Source organism: Schistocerca piceifrons, chromosome 3, assembly GCF_021461385.2.
Source record: "Schistocerca piceifrons isolate TAMUIC-IGC-003096 chromosome 3, iqSchPice1.1, whole genome shotgun sequence".
In the NCBI taxonomy this organism is placed as follows: Eukaryota; Metazoa; Arthropoda; class Insecta; order Orthoptera; family Acrididae; genus Schistocerca; species Schistocerca piceifrons.
The window spans coordinates 296776977-296794853 of NC_060140.1; the positions used below are offsets into that span (position 1 = coordinate 296776977).

The window sequence follows — 17877 nt, forward strand, 5'->3', positions numbered from 1 at the left end:
CCAAAATTGAAGAAAAAGGAAAATGCTGCTACTCTCAGGAAATAACTGCCATGGCTTCTGGCTCGTCATGAAACCTGAAGAGCCATCTAAAATCAAAGCATTGTACAGTACCTCTGGAACGATGTGGGTCAGGAAACAGATCAAGATCACCATCAATTGATGCAGAAATGTGAGAAATCATTTCTTGTGAACCGTCCTCACTGATGTCTGCTTCCACTTTGGGTGAAGGTGTCTTCCCAGAAAGGCAAATTGTGTCTCAAGCTGTATCTAGCCCATGCGTGTCGTCACATTCTGGATCGAGTCCTGATTTATTTCCTTTTGTGGTGCCTCACCCTCTACTGCTTTTCATTTACAACAACCAATAAGAATTTTTTTTTTTTAATACAGTAAAACTTGCTCAAAACGGAATTGCCTGGGACTAAAATAATTTTTGAAATAGGGCAAGTTTCCGGATTACACAAAACTCACTGGGCTATGTAAAATTTGTTAGGTATCATTTATGACAAAAGTAAGTAAAAATTTTTAATTATGCATATACTGTATTTATGTACCTTCACTCCAGCACAGTAGATATTCAGTTGCTGTATATTGGACAATAGAACACTGGACTATTACACTGATTGATAAATAACACGCCATTTCTATATTTTTACTCAAACTTTAAATTAGTTTATTATGGTATGTACATACATATTATTCCCATGTTTATTTGCTTTATGTTTCTCTTTTTTGCCACATATCAAGGAGGGAAACTTGTTTTAACTTCCAGTTCAAAATTGTTTTTTTCTAGGCAATTTTTTGCTCCATACAATAGTTCCAAAAAGTTGGGAGAATTTGTGTGTGCAGCCAATTGGATAACATCGTTTATGCATGCAATGACTTCTTCAGGTATATTAATTTCTTTAGGTACATAATTTTGCTCCTCTTCTTCTTCCTTTGTTTCTTCTTCCTCATCCTCTGTGTTGCAGATTTCTATTAAATCCATTAATCCATTGCTGAAGTGAAAGTGGAGTGAGTTTACAGAGAGTCATCACTTCAAATGTAATCATCTGCACTACATGAAATGTTTCGCATTTTCATTAATTCGGCAATTGCTGCTTTATTTTCTCGAACTTCGATGGCCACAAAAGCATTTTGTTCTTAAACCCCCCCCCCCCCCCCCTCCCCCAAACCCTGCTTTGTTGAAGCACTTGGTGACAGTTTTGGGTTTTATTTCCTTCACTGCCAAGCCAATCCAATTTACTGCATCCAGGACAGAAACTGACCGTGCAAGAGCAAACAAACTTTCTGCATCTTCAACACTAATAATAAGAGACTGCATCAGTAATCATATATAATGACACTTGAATGTGTACATAACCTCCCGGTCAATGGGTTTTGTGAGGCTGGTTGATCCTGGATGGAACCAAGCCAATTTAACATTCGATAACGGTACTTTTGTGTGGCAGCTTGCATTGTCTAGGAAAAGGAGAACTTGGTGATTTCCTTTTTTCATTTTGGCATTTAAAGAGCCCAGCCATTCTTCCATAAGACCACTCACCATCTACACCTTTTTATTGCTTAGCCATTTGACTGGAAGCTTACTGACATCTTCGTTTTGCGATCTTTCTGACCACCAGTGGCTTCTCCATTTCACCTAACATGTTTCCACATGGCAGTATAGTCAGCCTTTCCTTGGACATTTTTCTGCAGTGCACTTTTCCCCTCGAGTTGCTAGTGATTTTGAAGGCAGCCCACGATAAAACAGCCCCATTTGATCAGCACTGAACACGTCTTTCGGGTCATAATCCACAATGAAGTTGGACAGTATTGTCTTCCATTCTGTTGCTACACCTTCCTGCACATCCTTATCTTCCCCACACATTTCATTCCACACGATATTGTGCCTAACTTTAGAACTAAATTGTCCAGCCATCCTGTGGATGCCTTGAACTCCTTAATCCAAGCTCTTTAGCGACCTTCAGAGCCTCACTCCACATGGGTTGAGATAAAGATCAGTTTTTTGGCCGCGCCCTTACGAAGCATTCCCACTCTGTTTCGTTAATTTCTTCATTTCCGGTCTTCTTCACCTCTCTTTTCATCTGCCCGTTCCCTTTCATCCGTTCATCCTGAATCTTATCATTATTTCTTAAAGTCTCGTAAATTTGCGTTTTACCGCATTTGAAATGCAGCATAATTTTGTGCACAGACAATTTGTCTTTTTCACTCGCCTCGATTAAATTAATCTTTTCGTTTAGTGTTAACGACACATACCATTTGTTCGACATCATATTACTGTATCTCATAAAGTGGTACTAATCAACTGAAACTGGCAGAAAATGATGACTTTGCTGGGTTGAACCACTGTTTAATGGAATAATACCCACCTCTTTCACTGCAAGCACATTTCAGCAGTGTGTGGGCAGATGTGCAACAATGTTCCTGTATGCACTGTATGTCAATAATGAGGAAAATGAGAAAGCTGACAAACAGAGCGCTGACAAACGAACTGTTTCCTTTGATGTACTGTACTGACACTGAGTGTAACTTATTCGTCATCACACGGAGCAGCGTGGTTTTAGGTCCACACCAGCAGCACTGCCCCTGCACTGAACCTCGTTCTCGGTTTTGCGCCGCTTAACAGAGGTGTTATAAGTAACGTCCCTGTAGAGTCATGAATAACTGACGAAATGCAATACAGTAGTACTGTATAGGCTCTTTTCTGCATTATACTATGAATTATTAAGTTTGTTCTGAGATTTGCTTTCTGTTCCTGCATTAGGCATGTTCCACTTCATACAAAAAATCTGCAAATAAAAGTGGACTGAACGCATTGGGACTGAAATACTTCTATGGTTTGGGCAGATTTCTGAATTATATACGTGCCAATTTGAGAAAGTTTTACTGTGTTATAAAGCCGTTCACATTGAATAAAAGTAAAGCATTAGATATAGAGCTTTTAAAAATGATTGACAGAGGATACAGAATTTAATGTGCATTGCCCAAATTATAATTAACCAAGTCAAAAAAGTTGTCAAACTCTCCAATGTCCAGTTTATTATCATGAGTTATTTTATAAACTTAAAAATTATTTGACCACCGCAAAGGCAATCTGCCTTTCTTCCAATGCATGAGTGAGTGTAAATAACATTAATTTCTATCCACTCACTGCACATTTCATAGATGGGAAGAGTGAACTAAAGTCATACTTTTAGAGTGCTTACAATTCTAAGACAGACACACTGCAGAAAACATCACAAACTGGGTTATGTCTGGTATCCCAAATATAATATCAGTTTTAAAATCACTACTGTACTCAAATTAATTGCCATGCTTCTGAAACTTCCACATACCCCATGCTTTGCACATTCTTTAAACCACACTGCACAACACGCAGTTCAGAAGTCCATACAGAAAACCACTGATGAGGCTGAATGAGTTGTTATGTTTCTCAAGAAGAGACTCTTTGCTTTAAGCAAAGTTGCTGAAATGCAAGAAAATTTTAAAAAAGACCTACTGAAACTGAAATAAGATGTCCCAACTAGATGGAACTGTTACTCACGAAATGTTGCAAGATTTACTCTAAATAAAGATCATATAATTTCTTGCCTCGCTATTTTACATGGAAAATCAATCACCTTAAACTTAAAAAAGGTACAGACTGGGAGATAATGCAACAGGCTTTAAGGATTTTGAAAGTTTTCAATGATGTAACCAAAGAAGTGTCCTCAAACAGTCTCACTTTTAAAGATGAAAATCTTGCCAAGATTAATGGAATGGCAGCTAAAATCTTTTAAAGACAAAAATACAGAATATCCTCAAGAAATAGTCATTGGTTGATAACTTGCTTAAAGAGTTATCTGATTGATTTGGGGTTACCTCCTCCAATGAACTGATTAGTCAGGCAACGTTACTGGACCCCCCATTCATAGGCAAGGATTTTCAGAGGGCAAAACGTGCCAGGGCTGCTACATGAAGGATAATGCAGAAATGAAAGTGTTGGCTGTTCAACAAGAAAAAACAGAGCTCATTTCTCAACCAGTTAACACTGTGACACATGCGACTTCTTCAATCTCGGAGGAGAGTAATGAAACTATTAGTCAGCTGCAAGCAAGTCATGTCCCAGAAAGTGTGCAATTGTCAGACTGGACAAATATTTAGTGGAGAGATATTTGCCTAGAAAGCAATTCCTTAAACTGATGGGAAACAAGAAAATTGCTGTGGCCAGCACTGCATCAACTGGTTCTAAAAGTGTTGTGTATCACAGCAACGTCAGTGGCCTGTGAACTAATATTTTCAAAAGCAAGACAAATGTGCACTGACAAGAGAAAGAGACTCTCATTGACTAAAATGGGTTAAATTTTATTTATAAATAACAAGACTGATTAATTTTTCCTTTGTGGGAAAATACATGTTAATAATGACTGTAAATGATGAGTACAGGTACATTTCATTTATAGTGGGTATTATTTTGAAGTTGTTTTTTCAATAAAAGTATTAAAATGTAACAGGACTCAGTCTCTATTCTTAAAATTTTTCTACTTGATAAAAAATATTTAGGATTTTGTTGTAATGTTAATAATTTTTGCAGCAGACAAAATTTAAAACTTTTGTATCTGAAAATTACTAGGGACATACCACAAAATTATTGTGGGGTCTTGCCCATTTGTCTCGTATAGGGTGCCTAAGGGGTGCTGCATTCTCAGAATGCTTTACAACAATTCAAGCAAATAAAATTAGTAGTTTTATTTCAGTAAAGCAGATTGACAATACTTAAGTTTGAAATAACAATGGCGTAGCAAGCGATGGGTGACATGGAACATAAATCCGAGTCCTCTGCTATATAATGTTCATGCAAGTTTTACAGACAGTTTGTGGATCACTAATAACTTATATCATAGCACTCTCTGCTAGGCCATACTAATATCTGCAAATACTGTCCCAATAGTGAGCCGATACTGAGCGATTACTGGGCAGCCGAGGCTGGCAGGAGCAGCACTTATATTCTCCTCTGGTAGAGGCTGCTCCTGTCATGGTGCAGTCCTAATCAGCACACCATTGGCCACTGATGTTTCACTGCCTTGTCTTCTCTTGCATTCTTCATCTTCATTCAGGCACTTGTGGTTACACCAGAACATTCCTCCCCCCCCTCCACCCTCGTTCCCAAGTTAGTTAATGAAGCGATTACTTGCTCATAAGACAGTTCACCCAAAGGTTTTTAATTAATCTGAACAGTGCACTTCCTATGGTGGATAATAGATATGGAAGTTTCACAGTACCTAGTACATTTTGCTGAGCGAGGGTATGGGCTTCAAACTGGGACAACCACTCAAGAAATTGTCTGAAAGGTGGTATAGAAGCTGTAGTAGGCGGTGCTTGTTCCGGCAGGCGCGCAGCATTGGCCAGTAGCTGTTGCTCCGTGTTGAGTAATGCAGAAATCTACTGCGTCTGGAACTGAAACATCTGCATTAGCTGTGTTGCATCTAATGCTTGCATCTGTGGTGTCTCAGCATGGGGCGAGACAGGTGATGTCGGCATGTTGGAAGTGACAAATGCAAAAACAGATATGGCGAGCAAGTAAAATAAGGACAAGAAAAGAAAATTTCTGCAATGCCCATCTGAAAATACTGGTTAGAAAAAATGACAAGAAACTTTTAAAGCAATTAAGTGCCACTGCAAAGTAAAGACAAGAGAGAATTAAGGTGCCAGCACTATATAAACGAAAAGTTCGTGGCCATCGGGCACTGGGTTTGGAGGATACTCATCACCAAAAGTGGGGACTTGCCCACTCGTTTCATATAGCATGCCTGAGGGATGCTGCTTTCTCGGAATGCTATACAACAATTCAAGCAAGTAACGTTAGTAGTTTTATTTCAATAAAACACATTGACAATATTTGACTTTGAAATAACAATAGTGTTGCAAGCAGTGAGCGACATGCATCATAAATCCCAGCCTTCTGCTACATATAATGTTTATGCTAGTTTGACACAGTTTGTAAATCACTAATAACTTCTATTGTAGCACTCTCTGCTAGGCCACACTAATACTCTCTGAATACTGTCCCAGTACTGAGCTGATGCTGAGCAAATACTGAGCAGCCAAGGCTGGCAGGAGTGCTGCTTATATTCTCCTCTTGTAGAGGCAACTTCTGTCATGGTGCAGTCCTAATCAGCACACTATTGGCCACCAATGTTCCACTGCCTTGTCTTCTCTTGCATTCTTCACCTTCATTCAGGCGCTTCTGGTTACACCAGAACAATTATTTCTCCTTTTTATATGTTCTTTCAAAATAGGACCAAATCAGATAAAAATACAGGATTAGTGACCTGAGTTGAAAAGGCAATGCATCTTCCTTTTACTTATTTCTGTTAGTGAATAGTGAGTGCTGAATCATGAAAAAGAATTAGTTCATTGCAGTGAGTGACCACTTGTGATCTGATCTCTGAAAAGAACAGTTTTGCCCATCTCTATTTACGGCCAGCAGCTGGGTGCTATATTAAATTATTTCACCTCCAGGATGTGTATGCGTCAGGAAATCTGCGAAAAATCTGGGAATTTTTTAATCTGAGAAAAACACAAGCATTTTTTAGAATTCTGGGAATTTTTTATTGATTTCATTTACATTTAAATTTTTGTAATTTTGACTGGTAATATCAGATACTCCAACAAAAAAATTTACTTTGTCACACTACTGCCAAAAAATACTGCAGCAAGATAACATAAATGAGAGGAAAATAACAAAATAAAATTGTAGTTGCAGAGAAAATGTGCCATTTACAACAAAACAACCTGCACACACAAGCCACTGCCAACAGCAAAATATGTCAAAGGCTTTAGGATGAAGCCTGTGCAATACTTTGTAACAATAAACTGCTTTTGATGAGCGTCATGTCACAACTGTTTACATTTATAACAAGTTGCAGGAAGAGTATTGAGATTAGTCTTTTGAGAAGCATTACTTTCAAAGTAAATTTCCTTTTTACGAAAGACGAATTATGTTATGAGTGAGAATGTGCAGTTAGTTTCTTAAATGATAGAGCATTTGACTCTCATTCAAAACATAACACTGTGAGGACCAGCCGCTGAGAAAAATTTTGCACTCAGAAGACCAACCATTTATGCCATTATTTAAAATTTATTGGTATATTTGTGTCTGATATATCTGAAAGGGTAACATGCTAAAAAAGACCAAGCTTGAAGGGTAGTTTTTCATATTTATTTTGGTTCTTTCATAGATTAAATATTGTGTGACCAATGGCAAAAATTATAATTATCCTTCAAAAAGGTGAGGTGAATCTTTGAGCAATTCCACACATACTTGACTTTTCTATGGAAACGATGAAGTGCTCGTCGGAACATTTATTCAGACAGATAATATACAAAATGATCAGTGCAGAGCAGTGAAATTTATAATTGTGCTTGTCAGAAGTATTTAGCTGCAGCAATTTAAGCTGTGCTATTAGAATCCTGCATAACCACACCCTCAGACATCCAGTATTGTAGTTAAAAACTTGGCCTGTCATGTAGCTATACTAAATGTATATTAATTTAAACCATTAACTTGTGTGTTCGCACTACTTAACAGTGATGTTGCTAATGGCGGACTACATTACAAGTCCTATGTTCTGAATATCTGCTGTCATTGGCTGGTGAATCACATAACATGAGCTATAATTGACTCACAAAAGGGTGTCACATTCTCAGTTTCAGTGCTTTCAAAGTTACCATGCTGTAATTGGTGGAATTCATATTTATACTTTTGTAATACAAAAATTTGCAATGTACTTACTGCTGCACATCAAAGTGCTATACAAACTGTGTTGTTTTTTGCTGGCTTTCATATCCTAAAGTGCCGGGAAGTTCTATGCCATTATATTATACGTTTACCGTTCAAAGGATTTATAGGTTTTACAGCTCTGAGGGAATATATATTATTGCTTAACGTGGAAAAAGTGTATTTTCACTTGGGGAAAAGTGTATTTTCACATGGAAAAAAATGCATTTTTAACTATGAGATCTGGGAACTTTTTTATTGTCTGCTTATACACCCTGACCTCATTAAATAAAGTAAAGAAACTATCGTATTTAAATAAGGACTACTTATTTATTAATTTGACCAGGTCCTTCACCTTCCATTTATACATCTCCCATTCCGATAATATGTCTAATTTCAACCCCTTAGGCACTGTGAGTAAAATTTTCGTAGTATTTTCAAAACTATGGACTGTGTGTTTCTCTAATGAAGCCCAAAAACAGTCTTGTTGTTCAGACTGATACGTTCCTTAAATCCAGTGTTAAAATTAGGACATGATCGACGTTGTAATCTATACCTCAAATGGCCTGTTGTCTGAAATGCAATGCTTCTTAGTACTGCTCAGGGAAAATGTGTGCTAATTTTTCTTTCATACAGGCACAATACATCAGCTCATAAAATTTTTTACCCTTAAGTGGCTTCATGTAGTGTTTATTATATTTTGATAATCTGTCTAAACTTCTGTTTAAATGATTCAGTACTGGCATTTGTTTGAGAATACATAAATCTCTTTGTATTTCTGTTTCAAATAATGGAAGATTTTATGAAATTTGAAACTTTTGGGCAGTACACCAGTCAACTGACAGTCATAGCGCAAAAGCACAGTGATCTGAAGGCTGCAAGTATTTTTGCGGCAATACATGATGCTGTTGTTAACACAGTGCAAAGTTTTAATATTTTTTCCAATTATACAGTGCTGTTTTTCTACAAAATTTGGAGTGATTCAAGGGTTTTCAAAATAGAAATTATAAAATTTTCAATTCTGGCAGTGCCTGGGGCTGTTGCCAGTACTATAATGCTACAGATAATATTTTAATTTTTAATCAAATATTTAATGTTACAATTTCTGTTAAACAATATAAGGGAAACATAGATTCCTATTTGCTGTTAAGATGACTGAGGTAGTGCAGTGGTTAGCACAGTGGACTTGCGTTCGGGAGGACGATGGCTCAAACCTGTGTCCGGCTATCCTGATTTAGGTTTTCCATTATTTCCTTAAATTGCTTAAGGCAAGTGCTGGTATGGTTCCTTCGAAAGGACATGGCTGCTTTCTTTCTCCATCCTTCCCTAATTTGAGGTTGAGGTCCATTTTTAATGACCTTGTTGTTGACAGTATGTCAAATGCTGATCTCCTCCTCTATGACATGTTAAGTAGCAGACAGGCACAATGAAAAGACACTTACACTTTAGCTTCCAGAATGCATTCCGGTCCGAGCTGCAGGAGATGGCAGTCATGTGTGTGTGAGGTGTGCTTGCTTGTGTGAATGAATGTGCATTTTATTTCCTGACAGAGGCTGTAGTCGAAAGCTAATGTGTAAGTGTCTTTTCGTTGTGCCTGTCTGCAACTTAACACGTCATCTTTACGGTCAATACTAATCTTATCTCTTACTTATATTGTTGATATTCCAGCCTGGAGTTTTCACAGTTACTCTTTATGAGAATTGGAATAATATTAAAAGCTTTTACAATAGGAAAATTTGTGATGTCTCTATGCAAATGTAATTGTGAAATTAAGAGGCACACACTGAGAGGTACTATTTGAAATAAGAAGAGTCACACCGATACATGAACACGTATTGAACACTGATGGTGCCTATCAAGTACACTCAACCATATTTGCTAAGTTGACCTACTGTAAGGAAGCCAGTTGTGCCAAGGACAGACTGTTGAAATGTGTACCATAAAGACAGAACAAAACTTTTATATATTACACTGGAATTATATTACAACCACATGATAAAGAGGCACGTTCATATTTTTCATTGATGATGTACTTTTTGGGGTACAGAGTGGTTCAATAATGAGTAGTTCAAAAATAGTCTACATTAAGAAATTTACATTAAGGAATATGGAATATATGTACAACTGTGATAGGGAACTAAATAAATAACTCATTATTCAGCTAATTTTGTAAAGTTTGTAATTTAACAGGCTGATTTGCTGTATCTTTAACTGTGTATTTGTATTTAAATATGGAATTTTGTAGAAACAATTCCAGTGTTTATATTTTGACAGATAATAGAACTCATATGAAACTTGGAACACAAAAGTTCCTTTACTTTTAGAAGATGGAGGCCTACGTGTAGTAGTTGGTCCCCCATCAGGCACCTCCCCAATTGGGCTACAGTAGGTTGTCTTCCATATACTGAGCCAAACAAATACGCAGAGAGGATCAAAACTACCAGTTCCCAGGCTAACAATATAATCTTGCTTTGAAAATTCTAAGGACATCTTGGCCTCCCAGTACATCACAATTAACAGAAATTGGTAGATACAACATTGTTAAACACAATATTACTAAATAAATCACAGAAAGATTTCAAGCAGTAATTCCCATAACCAGAAAAGATAATTAGTAAGAACTACAAGAACACCATGTGTTTTTTCACTTTTTAACTGAATTGAGGATTCCATCTTGTTTGCAAAAATGCAATCAACTGCATTAGGAACTATAAACATAGCTTCAGCTAACCAGTCTGAGAAAACAACAGAAATCAGATTCCAAGGCAAATCAACCAATGTTGGCATATCGAGGACAGGAAAATAAATAGGGCCACTCTGTAAATATTCAACTTCAAGGAAGACAACTCAGAGAAAATCACATTTGTAAATCCTTTATTTACAATGGCCAGTTTTGGTAAAACAGGGTTACCATCATCCGATCTCAGTAGAGGCTGATTCAAGTGTCCAATTCAGGCTATAAATTTACTCCACCCAAGAGTTTCCCCTTCCTCTGTCCGGTCACCCCTCCCAGTCCACATCATCGTCGTCATGCTCTGCACCCCACTGCGTGGCTCGGGCACCCTTGCATAACATGCCTAGTGCGGGCACTTGTCACCCCTCCCTCCCACATTCCTGGCCAGCAAACCTGGTGCTGCCCTCTGAGCCACTAGCTACTCACCTTAGCTCTTCTTCCTTCCTCTCACCTCTCTCACCCTCCACCCGACAAATCCCCCATCCCGTCCTAGACCATCTACCAAAATGCAATCCTGGCATTGTATGTCGAGCTGGGATAATGTCAAGGCATAGGGGTGTGTGTGTGGGGGGGGGGGGCGTGTGCACTCACACTTGTACTCTAACTGGTCTCCTTTACTTATAAATCATTTACATTCTGCCATAACTTTCTCATTATGTTTCTGTCAGTCGTATGGGTGAATGTAAATGTTTAAAAACTTTTGTGTTAGATGTTCATAGAAAAAAAGGCTTGTGTGTGCTGAAATTTTATTAATGACATTAAATGGTATTTTCTTTCTTTTTTTTAGGATATAATGGTGGACTGGCCACCACAAATCAACAGCTGATAGTGCAGAAATATAGGTCTGCATTTCTATTGTAATGGTGAAATTTGTTTTGAGAAAAGGGTACTATTTTCATGAAAATTTTATTAGACATATTGAACATCAATGATGGTATTGTATTTATTGTGGTATCTTTGTGAAATGTTTGCTGGCCAACTAAAATTTATATGTATATCCTCATTAGTGGAGTTTTGGTTATTTCTTTATATACAACATTAAGCCTTTTCCTGGGGACCAAGTAAGTTTATTGTGTGTTGACGTTTCTACCAGTCATTTTTTGTAAGCCGAGGAAAACGTACAACAAAGAAATTAGGAATGGCATAAATCAAAGCAGACAGTTATGATCCAGACTGACATTATCTTAAGCCAAGTGACACTTGAGTAGTTATCAGTTTGTGAGAGGTGCATTAAGAAAGCTCTTATCATTTGAGATTTATCTGTTTGACTTCCATGTTAACAAGGTACCAACAGTGGTTTATCTGCTTTTGACATGTGTAGTTGCAAAGAAAGCTGAAAGTGTTTTTTGTTGATTTATCTTTGTGAGGTGGTTCTGGTGTGACGCTTGTTTCTGTTGCTGTCGTAGCAAAATGGAATGTAAGTACGATGTGAAATATAATGAACAGCACTCTCATAAACTAATAGAAAAATAAATGTATAATTACGTGTTACTTATTACGTGGCTTACTTTCTGAAGCAATTGACAAAGTAATTGCAGAAAGTTACCAATAAAATGAATATAACTAGTTCGCCCCCCCACACTAGTATCTCTATTGGGCAACAATTTTTTCCTTCTTTTGAAAAGACTGGTCACGACTAATCTACATTTTATGCACTGTGTGTAAAATTAAATACTCAGTGTAATGCAGTAACTAAGAGAAAAATCATATAACATTAAAGGGTTATAAAGTAAAATAAATAAGCGAGAGGAAGGCGTAAAAAGGGATCAATTTAAATTATTGTCTGAAAAGTTTATATTGAAACTAGTTTAACATGAAGAATGAATTTTATACTCAGTCTCAGCTTCTGCATAACTAAGGGAGTGTGGTGCTTCTTTTCTGCTGACATGTCATCCAACTTGTGCATTTCTCTCCAGTATAGACTGAGTTAGTAGTCTCATGGTCAAGCTGTACTAATTTTAAAAGGAAAGTAGTGTTTCTGAAAACTTATCTTCTGCACATGCATTAAGGCAGGCAACTGATTCATAAAGAATGACTCAAATGCCTCCAAAACATAGCGCTGGCAGTTCTTGGAGGCAGCAATCTCGATCTGCACTCTAGATTAAAATTGACTACCTTTTCAACTATGTAAAGTGAGAAACATAGGGTTTCAGTTTGCCTTTCCAGAAGTTCTGTGTTTATGGTTATCATAGATGTAGCTCTTGGCTGTTTATACGGAAGAAACTGGAGACTTTGTATCTGATTGCAGGTTGAAACTCAGAAGCATCAATCACAATGTTACTGCAAATCTATTGAGGAATTTTCATGACAATATGCTAGTTATCCATCAAATTAGAGAATGATTAAGAATGATAAACTTGCTCCAACTAACAAAAATCTAGCATGCATTGTGATAATGAGAGACAAGAAAGTCAACAGAGAAATAGTTACCTTTGAAAATGAATAAAAATTGGTGAAGGACTGTTGTTATCAATATACATCTTGATTAAGCAGTGAAGGGGACAGGTGTCTCCTGACTGCAAGGGAGGTCCAGGTCCATCTGAAGTTGGTACTAATATAACATTAAATGTATGAAATCTCTTGCACTGTGTTTTTAGTTTCCAACACAGGATTCATATTCAGTAGCTCTCATTTTCCTGTTTACAAGCAATTTAATGATACTGGTCAATTATTAAACATTGTATGTTGAACAAACATGGCATCGATCGAGTACAGGATGCTGTCTTACATTAAGCAACACTTGGGAGAAATTTAATATTTATAAATTTGCTCAGAAATGTTCTTAAATTTTTGCAGCCCTATTAAATGTGCTGTTCAAATGCCATCACATTTGAGTTGTCCAGCTGAAATCTTCTCTTACTTTAGTAGAAAATCACAATATTTTTTGAGTTGCTGTAAGCTTAATTTGTGACTCTGTGCTGAGTGACAAAATATCAGACAATGAATATCACTTATCATTATGTTCATTTCTGGCAGTGCTCTGTGTATGTGACAGATGACTAATTGCTGTGTGGTTTGCATTCCACATTAAATTGTTAGCCTGTTATGCCTGGCTGAGCAAGTCAGACCTTCTCACTGAAGACCACTTAAGCCGATTTACGCAGGTCCACAAGGATTGGATCATACAAGTCTGAATGACATTACATTAGTAGACAAGCTCAGGTTGTTACCAGAAGTTGCATCATGTTTATCTTGTACAAAGCAAGCAATGCACCTCCAACCATGTGTACTTTTTCCTGTCTATTATTGTGTGATTTGAGAAATAATTACAACATGGTATTAGTTTATGTTTATGTAAATTAGTAGTTGTTGATTTCTTCTGCATGCTAACAGCTTATCTCTTGAAATTTGGTAAATGTTTGCTCTTCGGTGACTAGAAAACAGCTGTGTGGATTGTAAAATCTGAACAGCTTAGTCAATACAGTCTATGAGACAGTAAACTGTCACATATGTTTCTGAAGTTATGTGCTGTACTGCCAGGAGTACAGGAGTACCGGCAGCTCCACAAATTTGGCTTCTGAGAATGTCTACCCTGGTTGGTGATGCTTTCTCAGAATAATTTGAGCAGGAAAGAAAGTTGGAAATTTGTGGTAAGGTCTTATGGGACCAAACTGCTGAGGTCTTCGGTCCCTAAACTTACACACTACTTAATCTAACTTAAACTAACTTACGCTGTGGACAGCACACACATTCATGCCTGAGGGAGGACTCGAACCTCCAACAGGGTGAGCCACACGGACTGTGACAGGACACCTCAGACCGCATGGCTACCCCGCGCGGCAATTTGAGCAGGAGAATGGTTTCCATAAGAGATATATTTCAAGCTTGCCTGCTTTCCTTACCAATAAGTGGTACATTCATAGTTAAGTCTCCTATTCAATATTCATTGTTAATGAAAAACTGTACCATATTGTGTTTCTCCTCCAATCTCAGTCACTATTTGAGAGCTGTGACAGATAAGACAGTTGGAGGAGAGGGCAGATAGCACAGGTATTAAAATTTCTCAGAGAAATGTGTTTGCATTCCTTCTTCTGACCACGAAGGCAGGAGGAAGTACTTTTAATGTGATTCTGAGAGAACACTTTTCTGTGATGCAGTGATTTTATTCTGGGGGAGAGGACCCATGAGAATGCATTTCTTGTAGTTTACCGATATCTGCTCACCACATTGCAACAGGATGTATTTCCTGTAAGCTTAATTTAAGCTTATTAAGAAAGGGGGCTGCAGCTTTCTTACCAACTGATCTTTCACCTATTTTGAGAAGTGATGAAACAGGAGCAGTCTGTGTTATAAGATTCTGTGCAGTTTGTACCTTCTATGTGTGTTATTAGGTAGAAGATTTTAATTTGCTTTTGGGATGAATGGGTCATGCTGTTTTTTCCCCATTGACCACCAGTCACAATTCCTTCTTAAGTACGTTGAACTATTGGGCTGTTATAGAATGTGTATTTTAACAATGTATTTCACATAGTGACTAAAGACTGTCTTAAGTATTTTGGTTTTCCGTGCTAAAAAGTGAGTGCAGGTGAGTAAGAATGCAGCAGAGCAGATTAGATTTCTATTTCATTTTTTACCTTTTAATCTGTAGTTTTACACATTCTAGCAATATTTGCCTCAAATCACTTTTACTACAATTTTGAAACCCCTATACATACAATTAACCAGTCAATCATCAAATACTAAATACTTAGTTTGAATATGTTCCACAAGTTTGGAAATGTGTAAAATTAACAACTTAGTTGGCATCTCCTTGTATATACTGTACATGCCCTCCACAGCCCAGAGTATCTGTAACCACTGAACACATCTATTTGGGTCGTAATATCCTGATGGTATTTTTGGGTCTCGAACTGACTGAGATATCAGTATTGTATGATCTCATCTACAGTTATGGCACATGTCGGTTGAGAGCTAAAACTTGGCTTTAAGCCATCTCCACAGTGAAGCTACTTGTTGAAGATTGCACAGAATTATTTGAGGAACACTGTACTACTGTGCAAGGCTCTATTTTATGGGGCTTAGTGGACCCTATTCCAGAAGCATCTGAGTTGACCATCAGCAACTGAACCCTGGGATGTCTACCAGTGACACCTTTCTCTAATTGCTAGACTTCAGAGACAGTATTCAGACATTGCAGATGTGTTTGATTGTCTTTCTCTGTTCCAAACATCAGTGAAGTGTTGTATTTCAATTCAAGGAAGTGCCTCAAAACAAAATATTTACATGGAATGTTTCTCACATTGTTTGCTTTGAGGCTTCCTACTGTAGCAGCCAGTAAGGCCTTTGTGAAAAATAGAACACACACACACACACACACACACACACACACACACACACACAACTGCACTCTCAGGCAACTGTAGCCTCTGCGACTCAGCATCTCCGCTATATGATGAGTAGCAACTTTCCTTATCATAATATTGTTACATTCCATCCTGGATTTTCCATTGTTTGGCTGTAATAATGTCATTATCAAATTGTGGTTGGACATTTAATGGTCAATGGAATATTCTTCATTTGTTGCTGAGGATGATGAAGTGCACTCGGTATTCCTTCTTGGTCAGCACCATTGATCGTTGGATGTGACTCCACATAAGGCCATAGTGGATGTTTATGTAAACCAAATGCTGCATTACCAACAAAAAAAATGTGGCACTTTTGGACTTCCTGTATGTGGTAGGCATTTTTTGTCAAGTAGTTTTTTCAAATACTTTCTAGTGATTTCCTCAGCGGATTGTGTTAGAAATCAGCAATTCATAATCTTTTCCATAGCTACCAATATTCTTCTAAACAAAACAGTACTTACTATCTGCAATTCTTCAATTACTTCAGAACGTTGGTGACTTCCTTTGACAGACTCCATGGGAAGTTGAAAGACACCATTCAGCATAAAAATACCAAAGTGGAGAATTGTATTTAGTCAGTAGAAATGCTGGCAGTAACATGGAGGTAAGCAGACCTTCTTTCCAATACTTGGTCACAAAGGACAAAGTAGATTAGAGGATTTTAAAGGCATTGGAAAAAATAGAACCCGAGGAACCAAACTACCAAATGTCTTTCTACCACAGTCAGCTGCTTCATAAAGAAAATTTTGACAGTAATGAATGGCTTCACTTTCAAATGAAGGTTCTTTGAGTTACTTCCAGTATTTAACTTCCTACCACAAAGCAATGTAAGATCTGATAATGTTGTTTGTTTCCATTTGCACAGGAAACAATGCTCACGTGCTCTAGTATGTGTTATGTTTGTAAACCAAATCAACCTGATTTATAAAGGGGAAAATAGTTTTTAGCCAAGTGTTGTTTACGTCACGGCCTTGTGACGTGTCCTGTTAATCTACCTTGTGGCAGGAGGGGTAAGAATCAAAAGGTTCCATCTCCTCACCACCTTGGCTACACTACACAATCCATTTCCCACTTTTAGCAACAGAGTCAGTAAACACCATATTGTCCCTAACCACACTCCTATCTTCAGTGTCTCAGCAACCTTTCACAATGTCTAGCAGCAACAAGAACAGTAGAAAATGGTGAAAACTGCTTATGGTGGTCTCTAGTGCACATTCCTTCATGTGATTCTACCATCAGACACTAGACAAAATCAGTGGCTGAAGTACACCAAGTGTTCTTAGGTACGCTACCCTCTAGGTAGGCCTACAACACTCTCACCTATACCCAGTGAGAGGTGTGAAATTTATCATTCGCACTCAAAATTTTCTCAAACTGAGGCTCCAACTTAGTCGGTTGTATGAGTACAGTATCAAATGTCCCATCATTGAGGTTAGGTATGTATTTAGATGTTGTAAATTTTAGCAGGTAGGTAGTACCAATTACAGATAACATATATCATACAAGGTCATTGAGTTTGTAGTTTTTTTTCTTCCAGAAGAAACTTGTGATGTTAAAAGTATTTCCTTCTTTAAACCTGCCCTTCCTGGTGTCATCAGTTAGCAGAACAATGATTTCCATTTGCAGTGCTACCTGAACATTTTCCACTTAGCAAGGAAGGAGATTCTGGCAGTTTCAATAACTTGGAGTGAGCACCGAAATCTGAGAACATGGAAGATAAATCTTTCTTCAGATAACCAACAAATTTCATTGTGAACAAAAGTGGAAAACATGAACCATGTTGAACATTCAACGACTGGAAATTGATGAAGTATGAGAAAATTTTGTGCCTGAGATTGTGTTCAAAAAGTATCAATTTCTGTCTGGAAGCTATAAGGTGTGTGTAAAAATCAGAAGTAATATTCTCCTCTCCTTGAAGTTTTTTATCCATTTCATTGAAACACAGTGTAACATCAGCCAAGAGAGCTAGTTTCCATAGCCATTCTTTGTCCGACAGGACTTCCAAAGGACTGCTTTTCTCATTGAGAAATATTTCAATCTTT

The 17877-nt window shown here is 37.5% G+C and overlaps 1 protein-coding gene across 1 annotated transcript in view; it reads left to right on the top strand.

Moving 5' to 3' along the window:
- Window positions 1–11493, top strand: part of LOC124789284 (tRNA pseudouridine synthase Pus10) — a 79211-nt gene extending 67718 nt beyond the window's left edge. Inside the window, exon 9 of the mRNA XM_047256590.1 lies at window positions 11278–11493. Coding sequence (XP_047112546.1) covers window positions 11278–11316 — 39 coding nt within the window. The 3' untranslated portion in view covers window positions 11317–11493. The remainder of the gene's footprint in view (window positions 1–11277) is intronic.
- The last annotated feature ends 6384 nt before the right edge of the window (window positions 11494–17877 follow it).